This window comes from Callorhinchus milii, unplaced genomic scaffold, assembly GCF_018977255.1.
Source record: "Callorhinchus milii isolate IMCB2004 unplaced genomic scaffold, IMCB_Cmil_1.0 Scaffold25, whole genome shotgun sequence".
NCBI lineage: Eukaryota > Metazoa > Chordata > Chondrichthyes > Chimaeriformes > Callorhinchidae > Callorhinchus > Callorhinchus milii.
Genome location: NW_024704766.1, coordinates 7,710,707 through 7,734,929, shown reverse-complemented (window position 1 = coordinate 7,734,929; position 24,223 = coordinate 7,710,707). Strand labels below are relative to the sequence as shown.

General features: G+C 52.1%; 2 protein-coding genes across 6 annotated transcripts; both read right to left on the bottom strand.

Annotated features, from left to right (window-relative positions):
* Positions 1-744: 744 nt before the first annotated feature.
* LOC103173077 (ubiquitin carboxyl-terminal hydrolase 2-like) lies at positions 745-11,398 on the bottom strand. The gene is made up of 3 exons (XM_042343841.1): positions 11,364-11,398; positions 8,156-8,260; positions 745-1,463 (listed from the first exon to the last, which is right to left on the bottom strand). The coding sequence occupies exon 3, from the start codon at positions 1,420-1,422 to the stop codon at positions 745-747; it is 678 nt and encodes a 225-aa protein (XP_042199775.1). The 5' UTR covers positions 1,423-1,463; positions 8,156-8,260; positions 11,364-11,398.
* Positions 11,399-17,520: 6,122 nt separating this feature from the next.
* On the bottom strand, positions 17,521-22,251 carry LOC103171581. Of its 5 annotated transcripts, none has more exons than XM_042343987.1 (4): positions 22,092-22,251; positions 19,624-19,679; positions 18,855-19,196; positions 17,521-18,102 (listed from the first exon to the last, which is right to left on the bottom strand). In XM_042343987.1, exons 2-4 carry the CDS (start codon positions 19,655-19,657, stop codon positions 17,999-18,001), a joined length of 480 nt encoding a protein of 159 aa, XP_042199921.1. In that variant the 5' UTR covers positions 19,658-19,679; positions 22,092-22,251; the 3' UTR covers positions 17,521-17,998. The 5 variants fall into 5 exon arrangements, with proteins under 5 accessions (XP_042199921.1, XP_042199922.1, XP_042199923.1 ...); XM_042343988.1 differs by lacking the exon at positions 22,092-22,251 and adding an exon at positions 21,964-22,049; XM_042343989.1 differs by lacking the exon at positions 22,092-22,251 and adding an exon at positions 21,441-21,465.
* Positions 22,252-24,223: the final 1,972 nt, after the last annotated feature.

Sequence of the window (24,223 nt, the reverse complement as noted above, 5' to 3'; positions counted from 1 at the left end):
CAGCGACATCTGTCCTTGTTTCAGATTTCCAGCATCTGCAGTGTTTTGAGTTTTGTTAAAACTCTTGTTTGGTTTCAGCAAAAACAAAGCAAAGTGCAAATTACAGACATGAGACAGTGGGTGTGTGGAGATGGGAGACACTGAGCCTGACAGAGTGAGGGAGGAGAGAGACAGTCAGCGACACAGGATGGTGGAGCCCAGACTCTCTCTCTCTCTCAGCTCAGCTCAGGACAGCCCGGCTCAGCTCTGGGAGCAGCCGCGATTAGCTACTGACGATGAAGGTGATGAAGTATAACGTACCACAACACCAGTGTAATCTGAGCACCGGCCGAGCACCACAGAAACCACAAATATGCTCCGGACAGATTTAACCCTTCCCCCAACCTGGTGAAATCATTTACTTCACAGTGACGGTTATAAGGCCAACACCCACACACACACATGCTCACAAACACACATGGCCTGGGACACACATGCTCAAACACACACACGCACTCGCACACATGTGCTCACACACACATATGCTCAGTAGCCTCATTCCCTTACGTTTACTTCAATGCTAATGGTTCTTGTTTCTGGGGATCGTTTGGAGACATTTCCTTGATGTGAAACTTGCCGCGTAAATGGAAGCAGTTACCGCTCCCCCCCCCACCCCAGCGCCATCACCCCCCACCCCAGCGCCATCACCCCCACCCCAGCGCCATCACCCCCACCCTAGCGCCATCACCCCCCACCCTAGCGGAATCATACCCCACTCCCCCACCAGCCTCCACTCACCGCCATCTCCCTGCTGTCTGTCCTCGAGCTCCTCTCCCAGGACGGGCTAAAGCGATCGCTGGTTTTGAAGGCTGCGGTGATGGTGTCCTGTGCGGTGCTGGTGCGGGGTAGGGTGTACCCACCAGTGCTGCCCCCCTCCAGCCCCTCAGGGCGGGAAGCCCCCCGGTAAGCCCTGGGATGGGGATCAAGCTCCTGGCGGGATAGGCCGGAGCCCTTGCCAGAGCTCAGGTGATGGTGATGGTAGGAATCGGTGATGTGTAGGTTTAGCAAGTCACAGTTCAGCTCGGTTTGGCTGAAAGACTTCCTTCGGCTCAGCGCCAGGCTGGACGGTTGAACGCTCCCTGTGCCGTATCCATAACTCCCAGAATATCCTCCGCTCAGTCCGGTGGGAAAGGCCTTGATGGGGGTGCGGCTCAGGCTCTCGCTCCGCCGGCTCAGTGTGTCTGTGCGCGGCAGCGGCCGGCCCCGGTCCGTATCCAGTGAGTATTTGCTGGTCGGTCGCGTCCCGGCACTCCGGGCGGCGTAGCCCGTGGCCAGGCTGGGTGTGTAACTGTGGTAGGATGAGCCATAGTGGGAGGTCATCGCGGAGCTGGAGTAGGAACCCACTCGCTTGGTGCCTGTCGAGGAGGAGGACACTCGTGACATGGTGATGGCTGGCACGGACGGGAGGCCACGGTTGGCATTTACTGGGGAAGAAGAAAGGAGACGGTGAGCCACACGGCAAATACATGTGTGCCAGCCAGTGACCCCACCACCAACACGTGCGAATCAAGTCAATGAATGTTGGCACGATGCTCAACCACACTCACATACACACAACTGCACGCACATATACACACACACATGCACACACACAACTGCACACACGGGTACAGACCCGGGGAGGGGTTGGGTTGGGGACAGTTTTATACTTGGACGTGGGGTGACAGGATTAAAGTGTCCGACATCTCGGGGTGAAGGGGAATTCTCTGCGCCATTATAATGGCTTTTGCCACTGAGGCAACAAGCCCGTGTCACAGTCACTGGCGCCACCTAGTGGCGTGCTACGCACAGCAAGATCACCTGTGGTCAGACACCAGCATCCCGTGTGTGCGTGTATATGGGGAGGGGCTCATTGGTGAGGATAGGATTGACGCCAGGCGATTTCTCCTCCTTCCCCCCTCCCCTCCTGCAGTGCAATATTGCAGATACCTGGTCAAACCACTGCCTTGGCGCCTCATTAAGACGTCTCAAACTGCTTCACAGGATATACTGTAAAGTGTAGTGACTGTGTATTTGTGGGCAAAAAAACAGTAGCCAATTACGCGCAGCAGTGTCCCACAGACAGTCGTGCACTGATTGACCAAATTATTATTTTTGAAGGGATTATTACCCCCGGAGAGCGATCCACCAATCTACTAACTACCGGGTTCCTACTGACTGCTGGTAAACAGAGGAGTGGGGAAACTCGCCCAACATCTCACTCTGCCCAGGAATCAAACCCAGGTCCTATGGCTTGTGAGGCGAATGCTCTGACCACAAAGACAGGTCCAGGTTATGCTGTTCCGGGTGGGGTTTGGGGAATACGGTGAACAGCAGCCGCTGAGGGTGAAGGTTCGTCGTTCCTGGTTCCAGGCCCACAAGACAGAATCAGGAAATCAAACTACTTCCAGAGGAGGGAGCGGAGCAGGAGAACCGGGATCAGAAAGGGCCTGAGGTTGCTGTGTGTGTGACTTCACTCTGGTTCACACCCATTCCCAGGCAAGACAACGCCCGGGGGGTGTGCTCCCACCCTGAGGGGAGGTGTGAACCAGTTTTACAGCAGAATCCTCTGCCTGCACGTCCCACAGCCTGTGTCACACACACACACACACACACACAGACAGTCTCAAATACACTTGTATTCACACACATACACCAACAACACACAGTCTCACACACAGACACACACTGACATTCACAGACACACACACACACATACAGACAATCTCTCACAACCTCTCCCTCCCCCAACACACACACAGTAACACACACAGTAACACACAGTAACACACACACACACAGTAACACACAGTAACACACACACACACAGTAACACACACAGTAACACACAGTAACACACACACACAGTAACACACACAGTAACACACACAGTAACACACACAGTAACACACACACACACAGTAACACACAGTAACACCCTCTCGGGCTGTACTCACTCCCAGGGCACAGGGTCCGGGGTTGCAGTCCCCGCCATTTGTCACTGATTCCCCACATGTGCGGCACAGCGTCCGCCCGTCACCATGACAACCGCTTTGATTACAGCGATCCCACAATGCACTGTACAGCCCAACCCCAACACACAGCACATACACCAACATACTAACACATACACCAACATACTAACACATACACCAACATACTAACACATACACCAACATACTAACACATACCCCAACACACAGCACATACACCAACATACAGCACATACACCAACATACAGCACATACACCAACATACAGCACATACACCAACATACAGCACACACACCAACATACAGCACATACACCAACATACTAACACATACACCAACATACTAACACATACACCAACATACTAACACATACACCAACATACTAACACATACCCCAACATACTAACACATACACCAACATACAGCACATACACCAACATACAGCACATAGACCAACATACAGCACATACACCAACATACAGCACATACACCAACATACTAACACATACACCAACATACTAACACATACCCCAACATACAGCACATACACCAACATACAGCACATACACCAACATACTAACACATACACCAACATACAGCACATACACCAACATACAGCACATACACCAACATACAGCACATACACCAACATACAGCACATACACCAACATACAGCACATACACCAACATACTAACACATACACCAACATACAGCACATACACCAACATACAGCACATACACCAACATACAGCACATACACCAACACACAGCACATACACCAACATACAGCACATACACCAACATACAGCACATACACCAACATACAGCACATACACCAACACACAGCACATACACCAACATACAGCACATACACCAACATACAGCACATACACCAACACACAGCACATACACCAACATACAGCACATACACCAACATACAGCACATACACCAACATACAGCACATACACCAACATACTAACACATACACCAACATACAGCACATACACCAACACACAGCACATACACCAACATACAGCACATACACCAACACACAGCACATACACCAACATACAGCACATACACCAACATACTAACACATACACCAACAAACGGCACATACACCAACACACAGCACATACACCAACATACTAACACATACACCAACATACAGCACATACACCAACACACAGCACATACACCAACATACTAACACATACACCAACATACAGCACATACACCAACATACAGCACATACACCAACATACAGCACATACACCAACATACTAACACATACACCAACATACAGCACATACACCAACACACAGCACATACAACAACATACTAACACATACACCAACATACAGCACATACACCAACACACAGCACATACACCAACATACTAACACATACACCAACATACAGCACATACACCAACATACAGCACATACACCAACATACAGCACATACACCAACACACAGCACATACACCAACATACAGCACATACACCAACAAACAGCACATACACCAACATACTAACACATACAACAACAAACAGCACATACACCAACATACTAACACATACACCAACATACAGCACATACACCAACATACTAACACATACACCAACATACAGCACATACACCAACACACAGCACATACACCAACATACAGCACATACACCAACATACAGCACATACACCAACAACAACAACAACAAGATTCCATTTATAAAGCGCCTTTCACGTCAGGAGGACGTCCCAAGGCGCTGCACAGTTGGGTCATGACCCGAGCATTGGGGAAATGGTCAGGGTGAGGGGAGGGAAGGGAGGGAGAGAGGAGGGGGAAGATGGTCAGGGTGAGGGGAGGGAAGGGAGGGAGCGAGGAGGGGGGAAATGGTCAGGGTGAGGGGAGGGAAGGGAGGGAGCGAGGAGGAGGAAGAGAGTCGAGAGCGGAGCTGAAGGCTGAAGGTCAAAGAGAAAGGTCTTGAGACCGGCCTTGAAGGAGGAAAGGGAGGAAGCGGCGAAGGCACTGGGGATGGAGTTCCAGAGCCTCGGGGCTGAGAGGCTGAAGGCCCGACCACCGATAGTAGGGCGGTTGGGGCGGGGGACGTGGAGCAGACCGGAGCCAGAGGAATGGAGGGTACGGGCAGGTAGGTCGGGGGATAGTAGGTTGGAGAGGTAGGAGGGAGCGAGGCCGTGAATGGCCTTGTAGGTGAGGATGAGGATCTTGAATTCGATCCTCTGGGGGATGGGGAGCAGTGGAGGCGAGCGAGGGCGAGGGTGAGGGCGAGGGCGAGGGTGAGGGCGAGGGTGAGGGCGAGGGTGGGAGTGATGTGGGCGCGGTGTCTGGTGCGGGACAGTACACGAGCTGCAGAGTTCTGAATGACCTGCAGTGTGGAGGGAGGGCCGGGAAGGCCGACGAGGAGAGAGTTCCCATAGTCCAGCCTTGAGGTGACAAAGGCGTGAACCAGGGTTTCAGCCGCGTGAGGGGTGAGGTAGTGCCATAGTCTGGCGATGTTCCGGAGGTGATGGAAGGCGGTGCCAGTTGTGGCGCGGATGAGGGAGAAAGGACAGCTCAGGGTCGAACAAAACGCCGAGGAAACGGGGAGATCTAAAGCTCGGTTGAGGAGGAGGATCTTGAGATGCGTCTCGAAGGTAGTGAGAGAGGGGGTAAGATGGTGGGGACAGAGTGGCAGAAGGCCCACCCGCCAATGGTGAGAGCTGTGACACACAGCACACGGCCACCGCTCGCCCAAGAGAGGCTCATTAACAATAATTATAATAATAATGTAATAAAAATAATTGCTTTTGATATAATGTTATCAACTTATCACTTTATTGAGACGTCTTAATGTGCTTCACAGGATATAATGTAAAATGCAGTGACTGTGTATTTTGTGGGCAAAACGCAACAACCAATTACACAGCAGTGACAGCAGTGGATTGAGTGACAATTTTTTTATTTGGAGGATTGTTGGCCGGGACACCGGGAGAGAGAGGGAAACTCTTCTTCCTTTTAGAACCAGAGCTGCGGGATCTTTAACCTCCACCTGAACAGGCGCAGACGAGGAGCTCAGTTTAATGTCTCATCCAAAGGATGGCAACTCTGACAATGCGCTGTATTGGAGAGTCAGCCTGGATTATGTTATCCCAAGTCCCGACATGGGGCTCGAACCCACAAACCTTCTGACTCATTCAGCCAGAGTCACACACAGGCTGATATTCCTCCCTCAGCCAAAGCCGTGTTGATCAGAAATTTTAAACACATTGAAATGAGATTTGATGTTGTCACCTCCAGCCTGGCTGGGTGTCAGGGCGATGCTTTTGCTGTCATGAACTAACTGACTTAACTGACAACAGATTAACTGACTAAACTGACCTGGTGAATGGCACAAAACCCGAGCTGATCAAGGTCCTACATGACGTGGTGCTGTGGCAGAGAGAGCGATAATCAGCGTCAGCTAAACCTGACCATTAACAGGTGGAACTTTCCCACGTTACCCTGTCCTCCCACAGCTGAAGGCCTGAGATCAGGGAATAAACAGACCTCCCCCCACCTCCCCTCCAATCCCCTCCTTCCCACCCCGTCACCCCTCGACAGGACTGCCATTGAGTCAGTAGCCTCCAGCTTCCCTCTATAAGAATTTGCTCGACGAAAGAAGCACAAGGTCCATCCAGTTCACCTTCCACTGTCCTGGCACTCAGTCGCATGCACATGTCACTCGCTCGCGTTCTCCCCCCCACCCCCGCGCCCCCACCCACCCCCGCGCCCCCACCCACCCCCGCGCCCCCACCCCAGAGACAGACCCTGAGCAACTCCCCCACCCCACCCATCACCGCATGTCACAGGAAACAGCAGTTAAACCCCGGCCTGGACAGTTCTCTGCACGGAATGGAATGGAATGAAATGAGCGTCTAAAATTACCCTGTTCCTCCATCTCCTGATAAGGACAGCACAGACAGACAGACAGACAGACACAGACAGACAGACAGACAGACAGACAGACAGACAGGCAGGCAGACAGACAGACAGACAGACAGACAGGCAGGCAGGCAGGCAGGCAGGCAGACAGACAGACAGACAGACAGACAGGCAGGCAGGCAGGCAGACAGACAGACAGACAGACAGGACTTGGCAAAAACACTGGGAATAGCCCGGTTTAGCAGTTGGGTGCCGGAGAGAGAAGAGACCAGCGACATAAGCCAATCATACTCTCACTCCCTTTTTTCTGCCTCACTCTCTCTCCCTATCTCTCCCTCTCTGTCTCAGAGTACCCAAACAGGCACTTTCTCACACTGACTGTTACACACTGACCCCCACATAAATCCTATCAGTTGGGACCAGACATTGAGTTATGTGAAAGTGATACCTAATAGAAAATCATCAGGACTTGGACAGATGCACAATTTACATGATTGTATATGATTTATACAGATTAGACTGGATTATGTGTGTTTTACTGCATAAGAAACTTTAGCTCCTCCGTCATGTGCTCTGGTGGGTTTGTCCAGTGAGTGACTGAGCCACACAGAGCACGTGACTTCCCCGCCCCCCTCCCGATTGTTTCCCCCCACGTTACCCCCACCCCCAGATAGAGGGAGAGGGAGAGAAAGACTGCGAGAGAGACAGAAAGAGAGAGAGAGATAAACAGGTAGCTGAGGCTTAGACACGATGGCTTCCGTCTGGCCAGAAAATATTCCTAAAGGAAAGAGGAATTGTGGTTTCGTCTCGTCAACAGTGTGAGTGCCGGATGGATAGGGTGTGAAGGGGATCCCAGTGTCAGCTATTCCTGGGCCCTGAGTGTTTATACAGAGTCCCTGACACAGGGCAGTATCCCAACAGCAACAACAACAACTTACATTTACACACAGAGCTGTTCATGTCGGGAGGACATCTCAAGGCGCTGGACAGTCAGGGATTTGGACCTGAGTTGGGGGTTGGGATCAGGAGGAGTGCAGGGCAGGGAGGGTGGAGGGGGGCAGAGAATGGGGCAGGGAGGGGGAGTGGAGGGCAGGAAGCGGTGGTGTGAAGGGCCGTTGGGGGTGTGGAGAGCAGGGAGTGGGAGGGAAATTGTGGGGAGGGCAGGGAGGGGTGGGGTAGGAGGGTGACCGAAGGTGTGGTGGAAGAGGAGGGTGTGGTTACCTGCTGATGGTGATGGCCGATCGGAGTCTCTCTGCCGAGACCGGCTCCCGTTCACTCCATGTTGGGTTCTGCACCACGTGAAGCAAATCACCTGCTAGTAATCTGCTGAGGGAACAAACACACAAGGAGGTCAGGCTGGGATCACAGAAAAATCCGCTCCCCCCCATGAGCCTCCCCCCCATACCCAAACCATACCCCAAATATGTACCCAAAATAACAGCACGTAATCCTATATTTATCCCCCAAATACCCAATCTATATGATAATAATCCTTGCATTTGATATTGTGGTTTATCACATTGTTGAGACGCCTACTCCCATTGTCCAGACTGAGGCGAACTGAGATGTCTGTCAGTTCAGGGGATCGAGGGATATATCAGGGCAAAGGCGGGTAATTGGAGTTGAGATACAGATCAGTTGTGATCTTAGAGAATGGCAGAACAGGCTTGAACAGGCTCGAGGGGCTGAATGGCCTCCTCCTGTTCCCATACTCCTACGTTCCTATGTCTCAAAGCATTTCACAGAATACACTATAAAGTGTAGTGACTGTGTATTCTGTGGGCAAATCCCAGGGGCCAATTGCGCCCAATGACATCCCAAAATATACTCAAAATATTTACCCCAAAATAACAGCACAAAACACCACTTACCCCTAAAATACCCTTGTGTATCCTTCCTCCCCTCTCCCTCCCATTTAACCAAGACACAGCAGCTCAGTGGATGGCAGCCCATTAGATTAGTTGTGACATCAGCCTCGGCTCAGAGGCTGTCGATGTCACTGAGGGATCTCGCCTCAGTCCCACTCCTCTCTCTTTCTCTGCCTTTTCCCCACTCCCTTTCCTGATGTTTAAACGTCCGATGGAGAGACGAGAAGGGGAGCCAGTATATCTCAGAGCTCCAACTCTGCCAGGAATCTCTGCTGGTGAGAGTACGAGAGAGAGAAAATCTGGAACTCACTCTCTCTCTCTCCCAAAAGGCTGTGATTTATGGCTGGATCCATTCACATTATCCAGACTAAGGTGGTAAGATGTTTGTCAGATCAGGAGGTCAAGGGATATGGGGCAAAGGTGGGTAATTGGAGTTGAGATATAGAGGCTCCTTTCCCCTCTCCAACAGTGGCGCAGAATTGTTAACATCCACCTGAGCAGGGAGATGGGACGTTGGATCATACGTCTCAGCTGACACCCCCCCAAACCCCCCGACACCCAGCGAAGCGGCCGTTGCTGATTGTCACAGCATGAACTCAAAAGCTGAACATGAACCCACAAACTGATGATGGCTGGGGTTCCCCAAAGCTTGTCCAGCTCAGACCACCCTTACCCGTTGGAGCTTTGGCTGCGGAGTTAATAGGAGCTGAGGGGGAGGATTCTCTGCCCCCAGTGACCAGGCGGCCCTTCCAGGTCCTGCTGATGAGCCGGGCCGGGCTGTGCTGCCATCAGCAGTGAGTGCCCTGGGACCCTGCGGCCCCTCCCGGCTCAGGAACCGGGACTAGAGACCAGCACAGAGGGGGGACTCGATTCCCTTATTCTGTTGGCAAAACATGTCACCTTAGGGCCAGTTCAGCTCTGAGGAGACCCAGTTTACCTCTCAGCGTCAAGGGTGAGAATGGAGGAGTGAGAGTGGCACTGACTGGGCAAGGCTCACTCTGTGTGGGGGGGAGGGGGGAATTGGCATCTGTCCCTAGTGAGAGATTGGAACAGAAACACAAGTCACGTCTATTTTGATCAACAACGTCATTCACTGAATCAAATAGAAGTGAGAGAGAGAGTGTGAGAGAAAAGAGAGAAACATCAAAAAAGAGTGCGAGAGAGGCGTAAACCTACCGACAGTGACAAACATTCCCATTACTTTTAAAAGTATGTTCATTGCCCAAATTGTGTGAAACTTAACTTTAGGACAATTTCACACACTCACACACATCCTCACCCTCACTGTCTCTTTCTCTCTCTCTCCCCGCACTGTGTGACATTGGGAACTCACTCAGGCTAGGGTCTGGGAGTAATTCCCCCCCCAGAGGCGGACAGACCCCCAACGAGGACCCGGACACCAACTCCTGCTTACCCCGGCCCTCCGTGTGCTGCTCCAGCGTCTCTCTGCTGTCTCTGCCCCGGGGCTAAATATAACCACTGTCTCTGCCTGTACCCTGAGCTCACAGCCTGGGTCAGTCACCCAGCACTCTTCTCCATTACACCAGTTAAAGGGACAGTGTCCTGTTTTATTTAAGACGCCACAATTCTCTCAGAGTCTGCAAACCTTTCACAGCTTGCCCACAAAATACACAGTCACTACACTTTACTATGAATATTCTGTGAAGCGCTTACATTAATTAATTAATTAATTTGATATCCCGGCATCTCAAAGTGCTTCAACAGGATACACTGTAAAGCGGATTGACTGTGTATTTTGTGGGTGAAATGCGGCAGCCAATTGAACTTAACCACACGGGATTGCAAAACATTTTGGCTTAATCTGGAAGTTGGTTTCTTTCTAATTAACCAAAGACAATGAACGCCAATTAATGATCCTGTATTTGACACAGATCTTTATCACATCGTCAAAAAGTTTCAGAGCGCCTCACTGGGGCCGACTGAATCAGCTGTTTTGGCCGGGAGTAGGGGCTGCTCACACTCACAGCACAGGATTTGTACTGAACTAATTCCATTAATAACAAGAATCTGCGAATGAATTATTTAGAATGAGAGGAACGTGGAGAGAACACAAGTTGAACTCTTACATTCAGGTGTCCCGGTGTCTCTCTGGGCTGATAATATTCTCTCAGACTAAAATCCCTCCCAAAATACACATTAAATGCTCACGGCTGTGGTTGCGTGTGTGTCTGTCTGTGTCACTGTGTATGTGTGTATGTGTCTGTCCAGTCTGTCCAGAGTGAAAGGCGCTATATAAATGCAAGTTGTTGTTGTTGTATGTGTGTCTGTGTCACTGTGTGTGTGTGTTTGTGCATGCATATATGTGTTTGTGTACATATCTGTGTGTTTGTGAACATTGCAGGGACACACTATCTGCTGGGTATTTGCCTATTTCACAGTCGCTACACTGGAAAGTAAGTCATTGCTCGAAACACTTTGAGATGGTGTCAACCTGACAGGATCATTGTAACAATGGGTTAAAGCAACCAATCCCTGGTAGATTAGAAGTACAAATAGTCATTTCATTATTACAATTACAAAATACAGCTCCATGTGGTTACCTCATGTTCCGATACCTACCCCCCCATCCTGCTGTAACTCTCCATCCCCCCACCTTGCTGTTCCTCCGTCCTCCCCCACCCCCCAGTAACTCTAGTCGCCATACACATGAGCACTTGTTCCCTCAAACTGGTCAGATATCACTGAGAGACGGTGTCCAGTGTCTCATTACAGAAACACAACCCTGGCCTATTACTCTGACAGGAATGTTTGTCTCTACCAGGAACATAGAGTGACCGACAGTCAATAATATTGATATAATCCTCACGTTTGATATCAACTCCTTGTGGTGTCCTGTAGCTCAGTGGTTAGAGCACTCGCCTCTCAAGCGAGAGGACCTGAGTTTGATTCCCAGGTCAGGGCGAAACATTGGACAAGTTTCCTTACTCCACACACACACGCCTCTGTTTACCAGCACTTAATAGGAACCCTGTTGGTAGTTGATTGGCGGATCACTTTTAAAATAAATAAGTAAATAATAATTATTTGGTCACTAAATCCATGACTGTTTGTGGGATGCTGCTGTGCACAATTGGCTGCCATATTTTGGCCACAAAATATACAGTCAATTCACTTTAATAATAATAATAATCCTTGCATTTGATATAGCGCTTTTCATGTCTTCTCGACGTCTTAAAGTGCTTCACAGAATATACTGTAAAGTGAATTGACTATATTTGTGGACGAATTGCGGCAGCCAATTGCGCACAGCAGCGTCCCACAGACAGCCGTGGATTGAAATGACTAATTTATTATGGTTTTTTTGAGGGATTATTAACAGTATATTCTGTGAAACACTTGGAGACACAGCTCACACTAAAACTCAATGCTCACACTCACAGCTCACACTCATGTCTTGAAGACGTAATAAGGTACTTATATCAAATGCAAGGATTATTATTATTATCATGTCAAAACACCCCAGTTAATGTTCTCTATAAAGTGTAGTGACTGTATGTTGTAGGCCAGCAGCACAAGGCAATATCTCACAAACAGTCTGGGATTGTTGGCCAAGACCCCGGGAGAAACTCCCTTCTGGAATTCCATCCCACAGTCCCTCTGCCTCGTCCCCTCCTTCAACTCCTTTAAGGCATATCTCAACACCCTCCTCTTTGACTGTGCCTTCAGTCACTCTCCTACCCCCACCCTCCCTGCCCTCCATTCCTCCTGATCTCAACCCCCAGTTCAGGTACAAATCTCTGACTGTCCAGGGCCTTGGGACGTCCTCCTGACGTGAACGCCAGGCGCCGTGTGTGTAACTATAACGTGTGGCGGTTGTGTTGGTTGGAGCAGATACACAGGAACCTCAGCTCAGCCGCAGTGTGTTTGCTGCTGTAATATAGGGCATCGGCCACACACGGCCGCACTACCCACCAGGCGGTGTGTCAATTACCTGAGCTGCTGTTCAGAGGTGTGAGATGCTGCTCACACTCACTGCTCACACTCACTGCTACCTACACACACTCCCTGCTCACACTCACTGCTTACATTCACACTCACAGCCCGCACTCACTGCTACCTACACACTCCCTGCTCACACTCACTCACAGCCCGCATCACTGCTAACTACACACACTCACTGCCTCACACTCACAGCCCGCATCACTGCTAACTACACACACTCACTGCCTACGCTCACACTCACAGCCCGCACTCACTGCTAACTACACACACTCACTGCTCACGCTCACACTCACAGCCCGCACTCACTGCTAACTACACACACTCACTGCTCACGCTCACACTCACAGCCCGCACTCACTGCTAACTACACACACTCACTGCTCACGCTCACACTCACAGCCCGCACTCACTGCTAACTACACACACTCACTGCTCACGCTCACACTCACAGCCCGCACTCACTGCTAACTACACACACTCACTGCTCACGCTCACACTCACAGCCCGCACTCACTGCTAACTACACACACTCACTGCTCACGCTCACACTCACAGCCCGCACTCACTGCTAACTACACACACTCACTGCTCACGCTCACACTCACAGCCCGCACTCACTGCTAACTACACACACTCACTGCTCACGCTCACACTCACAGCCCGCACTCACTGCTAACTACACACACTCACTGCTTACGCTCACTTCTGCAGAAGAAAACACTGTCTGAGGAATGTTCGTTGGGAAAGGATGAGAATCTGTACCTGTGTGTGTGAGTAGGTGTGTGTGCGTGCACGACTGTGTGTGTGTGTGACTGTGTGTGTGAGAGACTGAGTGTGTGACTGTGTGTGTGAGATTGTGTGTGCGACTGTGTGTAAGACTGTAGCTACAGCGGTCTCAGTCGGGGACAACAGGGAATATCTGGTGTTCCTCGGAGTGAGTTTATGTGACCATCAAATCTTGGGAACTGCACATCGCCGACTACATGGAAATGTCCCAAAGTGTTCACAGTAATTTCTGTCAAGTGTTGTGACTGTTTGCTGCAGGAAAGCCCTGGAGCCATTGTGCTGTTAACTCCTCGCTGAGCTTCACTCCTGCCGCCCCTCAAGTTCGGGTCAGTTATTCCCTGACAATATTACAGCCATTTAACAATGTGCTACAATAATAATAACCCTTCCATTTGATATAGCGCCTTATCACGTCTTCGAGACGTCTCAAAGTGCTTCACAGAATATACGGTCAAGTGAATATTTTATGAGCGAAATGCGGCAGCCAACTGCGCACACCAGCTTCCCACACACAGCCGTGGATTGAGTGACCAAATTAATATTATTTATTTATTTTGAAGGGATTATTACCCACGGAAAGCGATTAACCAATCGACTAACAAATGAGTTCCTATTTACTGCTGGTAAACAGAGGCGTGTGTGTGTCTGTGTGTGTGTTTGTATTTGTGTGGGTGTCTCTGTGTCTGTGTGGAGTAAGGTAACTTGCCTAAGGTTTCGTCCTGACCCGCCCGGGAATCAAACCTGGGTCCTCTCGCTTGCGAGGCGAGGGGTCTAACCCCTGAGATACAGGACTCCACAATGTGTTGCTGACCTGCTGAAGTGTAAGGTTGTTCCCGGCTGGTGGAGTGACTGTTCCTCAGACACCCCCCCTGCTTCACACCCTCAGTGCCGAGTAAACGGGAGTGGTGGGGGGAGAGCGGAATGGCCTCCCAGGTCAAAGGGTAATTGTTATTGTGGTGTCATGAATGAGTCACTGTGTTGGGGGATTGATTACATCAGAATTGCCCTGACCTCTAACCCCCCGCCCCCCGCCCCGCCACTCCTGCACGAGCAAAGAGGCACAAAGTCACTCGATAATACAGAAACAGGCCATTTGGGCACCAGGTGTAAACCTTGGTTACTGAGCCAGGTGCCCAAGCTCCCAATGCCAGCCCCAGCCCCCAACCCCAGGCCCCAGCCCCCAACTCCACTCCCTAGACCAGCCCCCAACCCCAGCCCAGTCTCCAAACCCCAGCCCCCAAACCGCAGCTCCAGCCCCCAAACCCAGTCCCCAGCCCCCAACCCCGGCCCCCAACCCCAGCCCAGCCCCCAACCTCCAACCCCAGTCCCCAGCCCCCAAACCCCAACCCCCAGCCCAACCCCAGGCCCAAACCGCAGCCCCAGCTCCAGCCCCCAACCCCCAGCCCTAGCCCCAAGTCCCAGCCCCCAGCCTTCAGGCCAGCCCCCAAATCCCAGCAGCCAGCGTCCAGTCCAGCCCCCAGCCCAGCCTGTCACTGGGACTGAGAGAGACTCGTCCTCTCAGGCCCTAGGGTTTGGGATCTGTTCCCTCTCTGCAACCAAAGCCCAGGGGGAGGGGGAGTTCTAGCTGGTCAAAATTGACAGGAATGACTGTCATTGTAGTTGAGGTACAGATCAGCCATGATCTATAGAATGGTGGAACAGTATTAAGGGGCAGAATGGCCTCCTCCTGTTCCTATATTGTTATGTAAGAGGCTGGAAGCCTGCAAAATCAGTGCTCTCAGTGGGCAAGAACAGCAGCAGTTCTCCCTCCATCTCAACAACACCCCCACTCACCCCCAAACACACATACTCACACACATACTCAACATATACATGTACCCCCCACATACACAACATCTCCCTGACACACACCCCTCCACTCCCCAAAACATACTCTTCCCCCCTCACACACGCACATCCAACATACACCCTCCACATACCCCCACCCCCCCCACCCCACACAAACACACACACATAACGCTGCATAGTCTGGGTTAGAATCACAGAATTGTACAGCACAGAAGGAGGTCATTCGGCGCATCATGTCCGTGGCAATCCTTTGAAAAAGTTACCCAAATCAATCGCACTCCCCACCTCTCTCCCCATAGCCCTGCAAGCGTGTTCGTCGACCCCCTCACTCTCCAATCCACAATCCGGCGCCTCTGCTCGACTGGCACCGGCTCCGCTCGTCCCTCGCACCCTCCGCCCCACCACTGGAGGTCGTGCTTTCAGCCACTATGCCCCAAAGCTCTGGATCACTCTCCCTGCGTCCCTCCGCCTTGCCCCCTCTCTTCTCTTTTTCAAGCCCCACCTAAAAAGCTACTTTGTTGACTGTCCCTTCCCTCCCCTCCTCGCTCCCTCTCTTCCCTCCCTTCACCCTGACCATTTCCCCAATGCTCGGGTCCCGACCCAACTGTCCAGCGCCTTGGGACGTCCTCCCGACGTGAAAGGCGCTCTATAAATGCAATCTTGTTGTTGTTGTTGTTGTGCTTATGGCTACCTGCCCCCTCCCCCCGGCTCGGAATCAGGCTCCACCACTATTAAGCTCTGAGACGCTGCTCTGCTTGGAGGGCGCTAGATAAGTGCAACATCTTGTTGTTGGTTTATATGGAAACTATTTTAAATCAGTGTCCTCGGGTTCCCGACCCACCCGCCAGTGGGAATAGTTTCTCCTTCTTCACTCTATCGAATCCCCTCATAATTTTGAAAACTTCTATTAAGTCTCCTCTTAACCTTCTCTGCTCCAAGGAGAACAATCTGAGCTTCTCTCACCTCTCCTGATAACTGAAGTCCCTCATTCCTGGTACCATTCTGGTCAATCTCCTTTGCACCCTCTCCAGTGCCTTGACATCCTTCCTAAAGTGTGGGGCCCAGAACTGAACCCAGTCTCTTTCTGAGGCCTAACCAGTGTTTTATATAAAGGTTCATCATAACTTCCTGACTTGTGTATTCTATGCCCCTATTTATAAAGCCCAGTATCCCATATGCTTTTACAACAGCTTTATCTGCCTGTCCGGCCACCTTCAAAGATTTACTATATGACCCCCCGGTCTCTCTGTCCCTTCACCCACATTAAGATTGTACCATCAGCTTATATTGCCTCTCCTCATTCTTCCTCTCAAAGTGCATCACTTTGCAGTTCTCCACATTAAACTCCATCTGCCCCGTGTCTGCCCATGTTACCAGTCTGTCTGTGTCCTGTTGCAGTGTACTCCCCCAAACTGTGGCTCTCAGCAACTTCTGCCTAATACTCTCTGGGATTAAGTGACTAGAGAGAGAGTGTGCACAAGAGATAGCAAGGGAGCGCGTGAGAGAGAGAAAGAGAGATTGACAAAGAGAGTGAGAGAGCCAGAGAAACTGAGAAAGAGAGCAAGAGAGGCAGAGAGTGTGAGAGCGAGAGAGAGAGACAGAAAGTGTGAGAATGAGAGAGAGAGTGAGAGAGAGATAGAGAGACAACCCAATCTGGAGAAGGTTGGCCTCTGCCTCACGTGATTGTGAACAACAAGAAATTTTCCCCCAAAACACAGAAACAACAACAATTTGTTAATCTGAGAAAACAAATTTAATGAATGCTTTAATAACAATAAAAAGTCACTACAACTGGCCAGCTGGGAGCGAGAGCCTCACGTACACCCTATACAGCAGGGTCCACATATATACAGGGGCCCCAGGAATACACACCGGGGCCCCCAGGCACACACATAGGAGCCCACGTGTGAACACAGGGCCCCCCAGGCAGATACACATAGAGCCCCCCAGGAGCGCACACACAGGGGCCCTCAGGAGCGCACACACACAGGGGCCCCCAGGAGCGCACACACAGGGGCCCTCAGGAGCGCACACACACAGGGGCCCCCAGGAGCGCCCACACAGGGGCCCCCAGGAGCGCACACACACAGGGGCCCCCAGGAGCGCACACACACAGGGGCCCCCAGGAGCGCACACACACAGGGGCCCCCAGGAGCGCACACACACAGGGGCCCCCAGGAGCGCACACACAGGGGCCCCCAGGAGCATACATGGGGCTGATACATACCTGAGCATTTTTAGCAAATTGGATGGTAACGTACATTGGGGAGAAAGCTAGCTAACGCATGTTTGAGATTATTATTTATCTGTTTAACAGCAGCAGAGAATCAGCGGAGGGTGGGGGGGGGGGTGGTGTGCCTAACTGAAGGAGGCCTGTGTGGCAGCCCCCGAGCCCCCAGCTCCCAGAGCAGGTCAGGAAGTCAGGAAATCCGAATGAATAGCAGGACTGCGGTTGGCACCAGCGATTGACATTGGGGATGGGGGGGAGAATGTGGGGGGGGAAATATTTCCGTGGGTTCTGGGCGTGGCCCAGGGTGACGATGGGAGCTGCCCCCCGCCCCCCCCACTACTGGCCCGAAACGATTCCTCAGGAGACAGAAACCCTCGCTCGTTTCCCCTGGCCCCCCACCGGCGGCGATTACTCCCCATAGGGCAGACCACCCAGAGCCTGAAGCACAGCCAGCCAGAGCAGCGCCCCCCAAGGGGGCAGCAACCCCGGGGCCGAGCAGATGGGATTGGCATCTGTGTGAGAGAGCGAGGGGGAGAGAGAGAAGGGGGTGGGGGGGAGAGAGATAGAACAGTATTAGAGACAGCGTGTGAGAGTTCAACACGCAGATACACAGACGTCCCGCAACCCCTGTGACACATCTGTCCATTAATATCAGAGCAGGCACCTTCTAACTCCCCCACCCCAACCCACCGCCCCCAGCCTGTAACTATTTACAGAGGAACTCCCACCCCCCACTCCCACCTTCACATGCTCAGTGTCAGACCCCACCCCCTCCCCACAACGCCCCCCACCCCCCCACTCAGCTGTGAAACAAACCGTTTCTATTGTAAACCTATAAGAATAATAATCCTTGCATTGAGACGTCTCAAAGCGCTTCACGGGATATACTGTAAAGTGTAGTGACTGTATTTTGCGGATGAAACGTGGCAGCAAATTACACAGCAACGTCCCACAAACACTCGTGGATTGAATGACCACATTTTTAATTTGAGTCAGTCAGCCTGTCCCTACGTGGAGGGCTGGCGGGGGTCATGGTGAGTGGGGGGTTTGGGGTGGGGGTTTGGGGCAGAGGATGGAGAAGGGGGTTAGCAGGGGCGAGATGGGTAGGGGGAGTGGGCGGAGAATGGGTGGTGGGGAAAGTGGGCCAAGGAGAATGGGGCAGGGGGGAGTGTGGATGGATGGGGTAGGGGGGTAACGGAGGAAAGTGGTGTCAGAGGAGGGGGTTGAGGGGGGGGCGGGGGGGGTGCCGAGCTGAGCTGCTCACCTCTGCTGACCAGAATAGTCTTGTTGCTGTCAGTGTGGGGGGAGATGGAAGGCTCCAGCCGGCAGCCGTATGTGCCGGCGTCTTTGTGGGCCAAAAAGTCCTTCATCAGGAGCCGCACCATGGAGTCGGTCTGGTTGACGGAGATGCGGTTGTTGATGGGTCTCTTGGTGTCGCTGGCCAGTGCCTGCAGGCTCTTCCCTTCCTGAGACAGTGTCCACTCATACTGCACCGTGCTGCTGCTCGACTCTTTAGTGTACTTACAGTCCAGCCGTAGCTCATCCCTCACTGTGGTGCAGGCCGTCAGCTCAGTGATACGCTGGCTGTCCAGCACCGGGAGTGCTGCTGAGAACACACAACAATAATACAGGAGACTCTTGTGGAGACCTGGAGGTCAGGAGTTACCGCCTCGCCTCGCGAGCCAGAGTTTGATTCCCGGGCGAGTTAGGTCAGGAAGAAACCTTAGGCAAAGACTCCAAACGTCTCTGTTGACCAGCAGTCAGTAGGAACTCGGTTATTAGTCAATTAGTGGATCACTTTTCTGGCGGTAATAATCCAGAATAATCGGACGAGTGATGGCGCGGGGGAGAGAGGTGGGAGTGTGTGTATGTGATGTGTGTGGGTGTGGGGGGGTGTGGAGTGTGTGTGTATGTGGGGGGGGCGTGGGGAAAGTGTGAGGGTGTGTGGGGGGGGGCGTGTGGGGGAGTGTGTGTGAGGGGTGGGGGGGTGGTTGTGATAAGTGACAAACAGAGAGCAGCTGATGGACACTCACCTGCCAGGACAGTGAGGAGCAGCAGAGAGAACATGTTGCTGGCACGATATCCACACCTGCCACAGACCAAGTATCCATATTAATGCCTCGCCTCCCCATGGCATTGGCCCCACCTCCCCACCCCTCAGCCAACCTCTCCACCGTTTCAACCCCCCCCCTCTGCACCTCTTCGGACCCCCCCTCCCCACTGCCTGAGAATTTCTACATGTTTATTCACCTGGAAAATCCAGTCATTCATGAAATACACCCCTTCCCCCTGTCAGGCAATCACTGTGGCACAGAGACACAACTTCAAGAGAGAGGCTGATGGATTGTTGGTGGGTCGGGGGATATGGGGAAAAGCGGGAAATTGGAATTGAAAGAATTAGTTGAGGTACAGATCAGCCGTCATCTAATTAAATGGCAGAACAGGCTTGAAGGGCTGAATGGTCTCCTCCTGTTTCTGTGTTCCTTTGACAAAGAGAAAGAGAGAGAGAGGTGGGGTCGAGGTGGGGGGGCAGTGGTAAGAGACACTGAGAGACACCAACTTGCATTTATATAGCGCCCTCCACGCGGGGCAGCATCTCAGAGCTTAACAATGGCGGAGCCTGTGGCCAAGCCGGGGGGAGGGAGGAGGTGACCTTAGGAGCGGACGAAGAGGAAGGTCTTCAGGCACAACCTGAAAATGGGGAAAGAGGGGGGGGCGAGGTGAAGGGGGTGAGGGAGGGAGTTCCATAGCTTAGGGCGTGATGGCTGAAGGCACGGCCACCGATGGTGGAGCCGAGGATACGGGGGACACGGGGGAAGCTGGAGCCAGTAGAGCGATGTGGGACTGATAGAGAGAGAGAGAGGGACTGATAGAGACAGAGGAGAGGGAGCGAGATATAAACTGGTAGAGAAAGAGAGACAGAAAGAAAGACAGACTGACTGACAGAGAGAGAGGGTGAGAGACTCACAGGCTGCAGAGTAAATACAGAATAAAAGAATCTGGTTAAAAATTATATTTAAAAAATCCTGATTCATAGAAATCAAAATATTGTTTTCCAATCTGCTGTAACCACCCCCCACGCTGCCCGCATAAATGACGCCATATGATATTAATATGACATTAATATATTAATTCACTTCCCGACATCTCCACAGATCCACCTCCCTGGAAAGTGTTGACATTCCCCAGTGCGGAGTAATGTAATCCACAAATTGATCACATCACTGATCACAGCCGCACAGGGACTGGGTGTGTCTGTCTGTCTCTCACACAGTCTCTCTCTCTCTCTCTCTCTCAGTGTCTGTCTATCTGTCTGACTTTGTCTCTCACACACCATCTCTCTCTCATTCTCTCTCTCTATCTCTGTGTGTCTCTGTCTGTCTTTCTCTGTGTATGTGTCGGTCAGTCTCTCTCTCTGAGCCTGTATGTGTCTCTCTCTCTGAGCCTGTGTCTCTCTCTCTGAGCCTGTATGTGTCTCTCTCTCTGAGCCTGTGTCTCTCTCTCTGAGCCTGTATGTGTCTCTCTCTCTAAGCCTGTGTCTCTCTCTCTGAGCCTGTATGTGTCTCTCTCTCTGAGCCTGTGTCTCTCTCTCTGAGCCTGTATGTGTCTCTCTCTCTGAGCCTGTGTGTGTGTGTCTCTCGTTGCTGCGGGTTCAGGCTGATGTCAGATCACATCTACAGAGGTGATGGATTGTACTGATCTCTCTCTGTCTCTCTTTGAGGGTGTCTCTGTCCCAGTGCCTGTCTCTCTCTGTCTATCTGTCTGTGAGATATTGTCAGCCCCAGAAACGAGCTCCAGCACTGTCCTGGGATGGGAGATAAACTAAACAGCCACAGCTTCACACTGTAACCTTATATCTCATCATCTTCATCCCTCCAGCCCCTGCCGCTTGCTCACTCATCTCCTGGGCGTTTTCCTGTTGTGATTCCCACCCTCTCTCCCCCACCCACTCCCTCTCCCTACCCTCTCTCCGCCCTCATTCGCACTCTCTCTTCCTTTCCCCATCCCCTCTCCTCCCCACTATCCCTCTCCCTCCCACCCTCCGTCATCACCACTCTCTCTCCCCCAGCCCCTCTCGCTCTCTTATATATAATAAAAGATTGCATTTGATATAGTGCTTCATCATTTCTTCATTTCCCCCTTTTCCCACTTCCCTCTCCCCCATCATCTCTCCCTCCCCCTCCCTCAATTCCATTCTCACTGCCCCTCCCTCACCTCTCACTGTCTCTCCCCCTCCCTCAATCCCATTCTTTCTGCCCCTCCCTCACTCCCACCCTCTCTCCCCTAGCAATAATATATTGTGTTTGATATTGCGCCTTATCACTTCTTCGCTTCTGCTCCCCCTCCCACAGCTCAGCTCAGGGGAAACTCACCCTCAAGCACTGAAACCAGCCAGATGTTCCTTCATTCATTAATTCACCTGCTGAACCATCAAACCTACAGCAAATATAAAAGCAAGGCTTGTCTCCCAGCTCATGGTGACGGTGCCTCAATCTCTTACCTCCAGCCTCTGCGTTGCGCAGTGTGTGTCTCAGTGGCTGCTGTCTCTCTCTGTGTGTCTGTGCCGCTGTTCGCTGCTATTTCGCTTTTCAATGGAAAACTGAGACGTCAGCACTTGGCCCTGTGCCTCCCACTGCAGCACTGCCCTAACCACCCCCTCCCCGCAAAACCCCTCCCCTTGCGGGATCAGCAATCAATACCTCACTCTCTCTCTACAGAATGCAGATATTTCCATTGTAAAATGGCTCAGAGAAGGAGAGGGGGAGATTTAACAATAATCCATACGTTTGATATAGCGCCTTATCATGTCTTCGAGATGCCTGAAAGCGCTTCATAGGATACACTGTAAAGTGTAGTTACTGTGTATGTTGTGGGAAAAACACAGCAGCTAATTGGGCACCGTAGTGTCCCACAAACAGGCGTGGATTGAGTGACCAAATTCTTATTTATTTTTTGAAGGGATTATTATCCCCAAACTAAACAGAAGCGTGTATGTGGAATAAGGAAACATGTCTAAGGTTTCGCCCAACCTGGGAATCAAACCCAGGTTCTCTCACTTGTGAGGCGAGTGCTCTAACCACTGAGCTACTGGAATCCACCCTGTAATCCTTAACCCTCTGCCAATGACCTCTGCCTCCCCAACTACCCCAGACTTCACTTCAGAGCTCACAGACCAGCCTGACACTCAGGCGGGGGCTGTGCCAGGGGTGGGTGGGTGCCTGGGGGTTTGTCTGAGATGCCATTCTTTAGGGTGCAATGTTAAACCCACCACTTGCCTTGATCGAGCTGAACTGTTAAATATGCACTGATGCATATTCTCTTTGACCGAGCCTTCAGGTCCCCTCTCGACTCTCTACCCCCTCCTCGCTCCCTCCCTTCCCTCCCCTCACCCTGACCATTTCCCCCCTCCTCGCTCCCTCCCTTCCCTCCCCTCACCCTGACCATTTCCCCCCTCCTCGCTCCCTCCCTTCCCTCCCCTCACCCTGACCATTTCCCCAATGCTCGGGTCATGACCCAACTGTGCAGCGCCTTGGGACGTCCTCCCGACGTGAAAGGCGCTTTATAAATGGAATCTTGTTGTTGTTGTTGATGGAAAAGAGGCTGAGACAGGCCGGGGGGCTCCAGCTGGGTGTGCTGGCGAGTGCAGGGAGTTGGCCGAGTAGAAGGCAGTGGGGGGGAGAGGAGGGAAATGATGCATCCTGAGCTGTAAATTTACCAGGATTTATTTCTCAGTCTCGGATTGTGTCTGTGTCGGGCTCTCCCCCAGCCCGCAATCCATTGGCTCCACTCGACTGGCTCCGGCCTCTTGAATGTCCCCCATGTCCTCCATTTCACCATTGGTGGCCGCGCTTTCAGCCTCTACACCCCAAAACTCTGGAACTCTTCCCCTCAATCTCTCCACCCTATTTAAACATCCAGGGGTCCCATTCTCTTCCAGAACGTAACATTTGTGGAGTCCTGTAGCTCAGTGGTTCGAGCACTCGCTTTGCAAGTGAGAGACCTGAGTTCAATCCCAGGCAGAGGGCGAAACAACAACAACAACAACAAGATTCCATTTATAAAGCGCCTTTCACGTCAGGAGGACGTCCCAAGGCGCTGCACAGTTGGGTCATGACCCGAGCAGGGGGAAATGGTGAGGGGAGGGAAGGGAGGGAGCGAGGAGGGGGAAGAGTCGAGAGGGGAGCTGAAGGCACGGTCAAAGAGAAAGGTTTTGAGACCGGCCTTGAAGGAGGAAAGGGAGGAAGCAAGGCGAAGGCACTGGGGGATGGAGTTCCAGAGCCTGGGGGCTGAGAGGCTGAAGGCCCGACCACCGATGGTAGGGCGGTTGGGGCGGGGGACGTGGAGCAGACCGGAGCCAGAGGAACGGAGGGTACGGGCAGGTAGGTAGGGGGATAGTAGGTTGGAGAGGTAGGAGGGAGCAAGGCCGTGAATGGCCTTGTAGGTGAGGATGAGGATCTTGAAATCAATCCTCTGGGGGATGGGGAGCCAGTGGAGGCGAGCGAGGGTGGGAGTGATGTGGTCGCGAAGCCTGGTGCGGGACAGTACACGAGCTGCAGAGTTCTGAATGACCTGCAGCTTGTGGAGGGAGGGGGCGGGAAGGCCGGCGAGGAGAGAGTTCCCATAGTCCAGCCT

Coding starts and splice junctions, on each gene's coding strand:
- LOC103173077 (XM_042343841.1), bottom strand. CDS start 1,422: ATGTCACGAGTGTCCTCCTCCTCGACAGGCACCAAGCGAGTGGGTTCC.
- LOC103171581 (XM_042343985.1), bottom strand. Junction 19,197..19,623: donor GCTCCTCACTGTCCTGGCAG/GTGAGTGTCCAT, acceptor GTGTGTTCTCAG/CAGCACTCCCGGTGCTGGAC. Junction 18,103..18,854: donor GACTATTCTGGTCAGCAGAG/GTGAGCAGCTCA, acceptor TCTCTCACACAG/ATGCCAATCCCATCTGCTCG.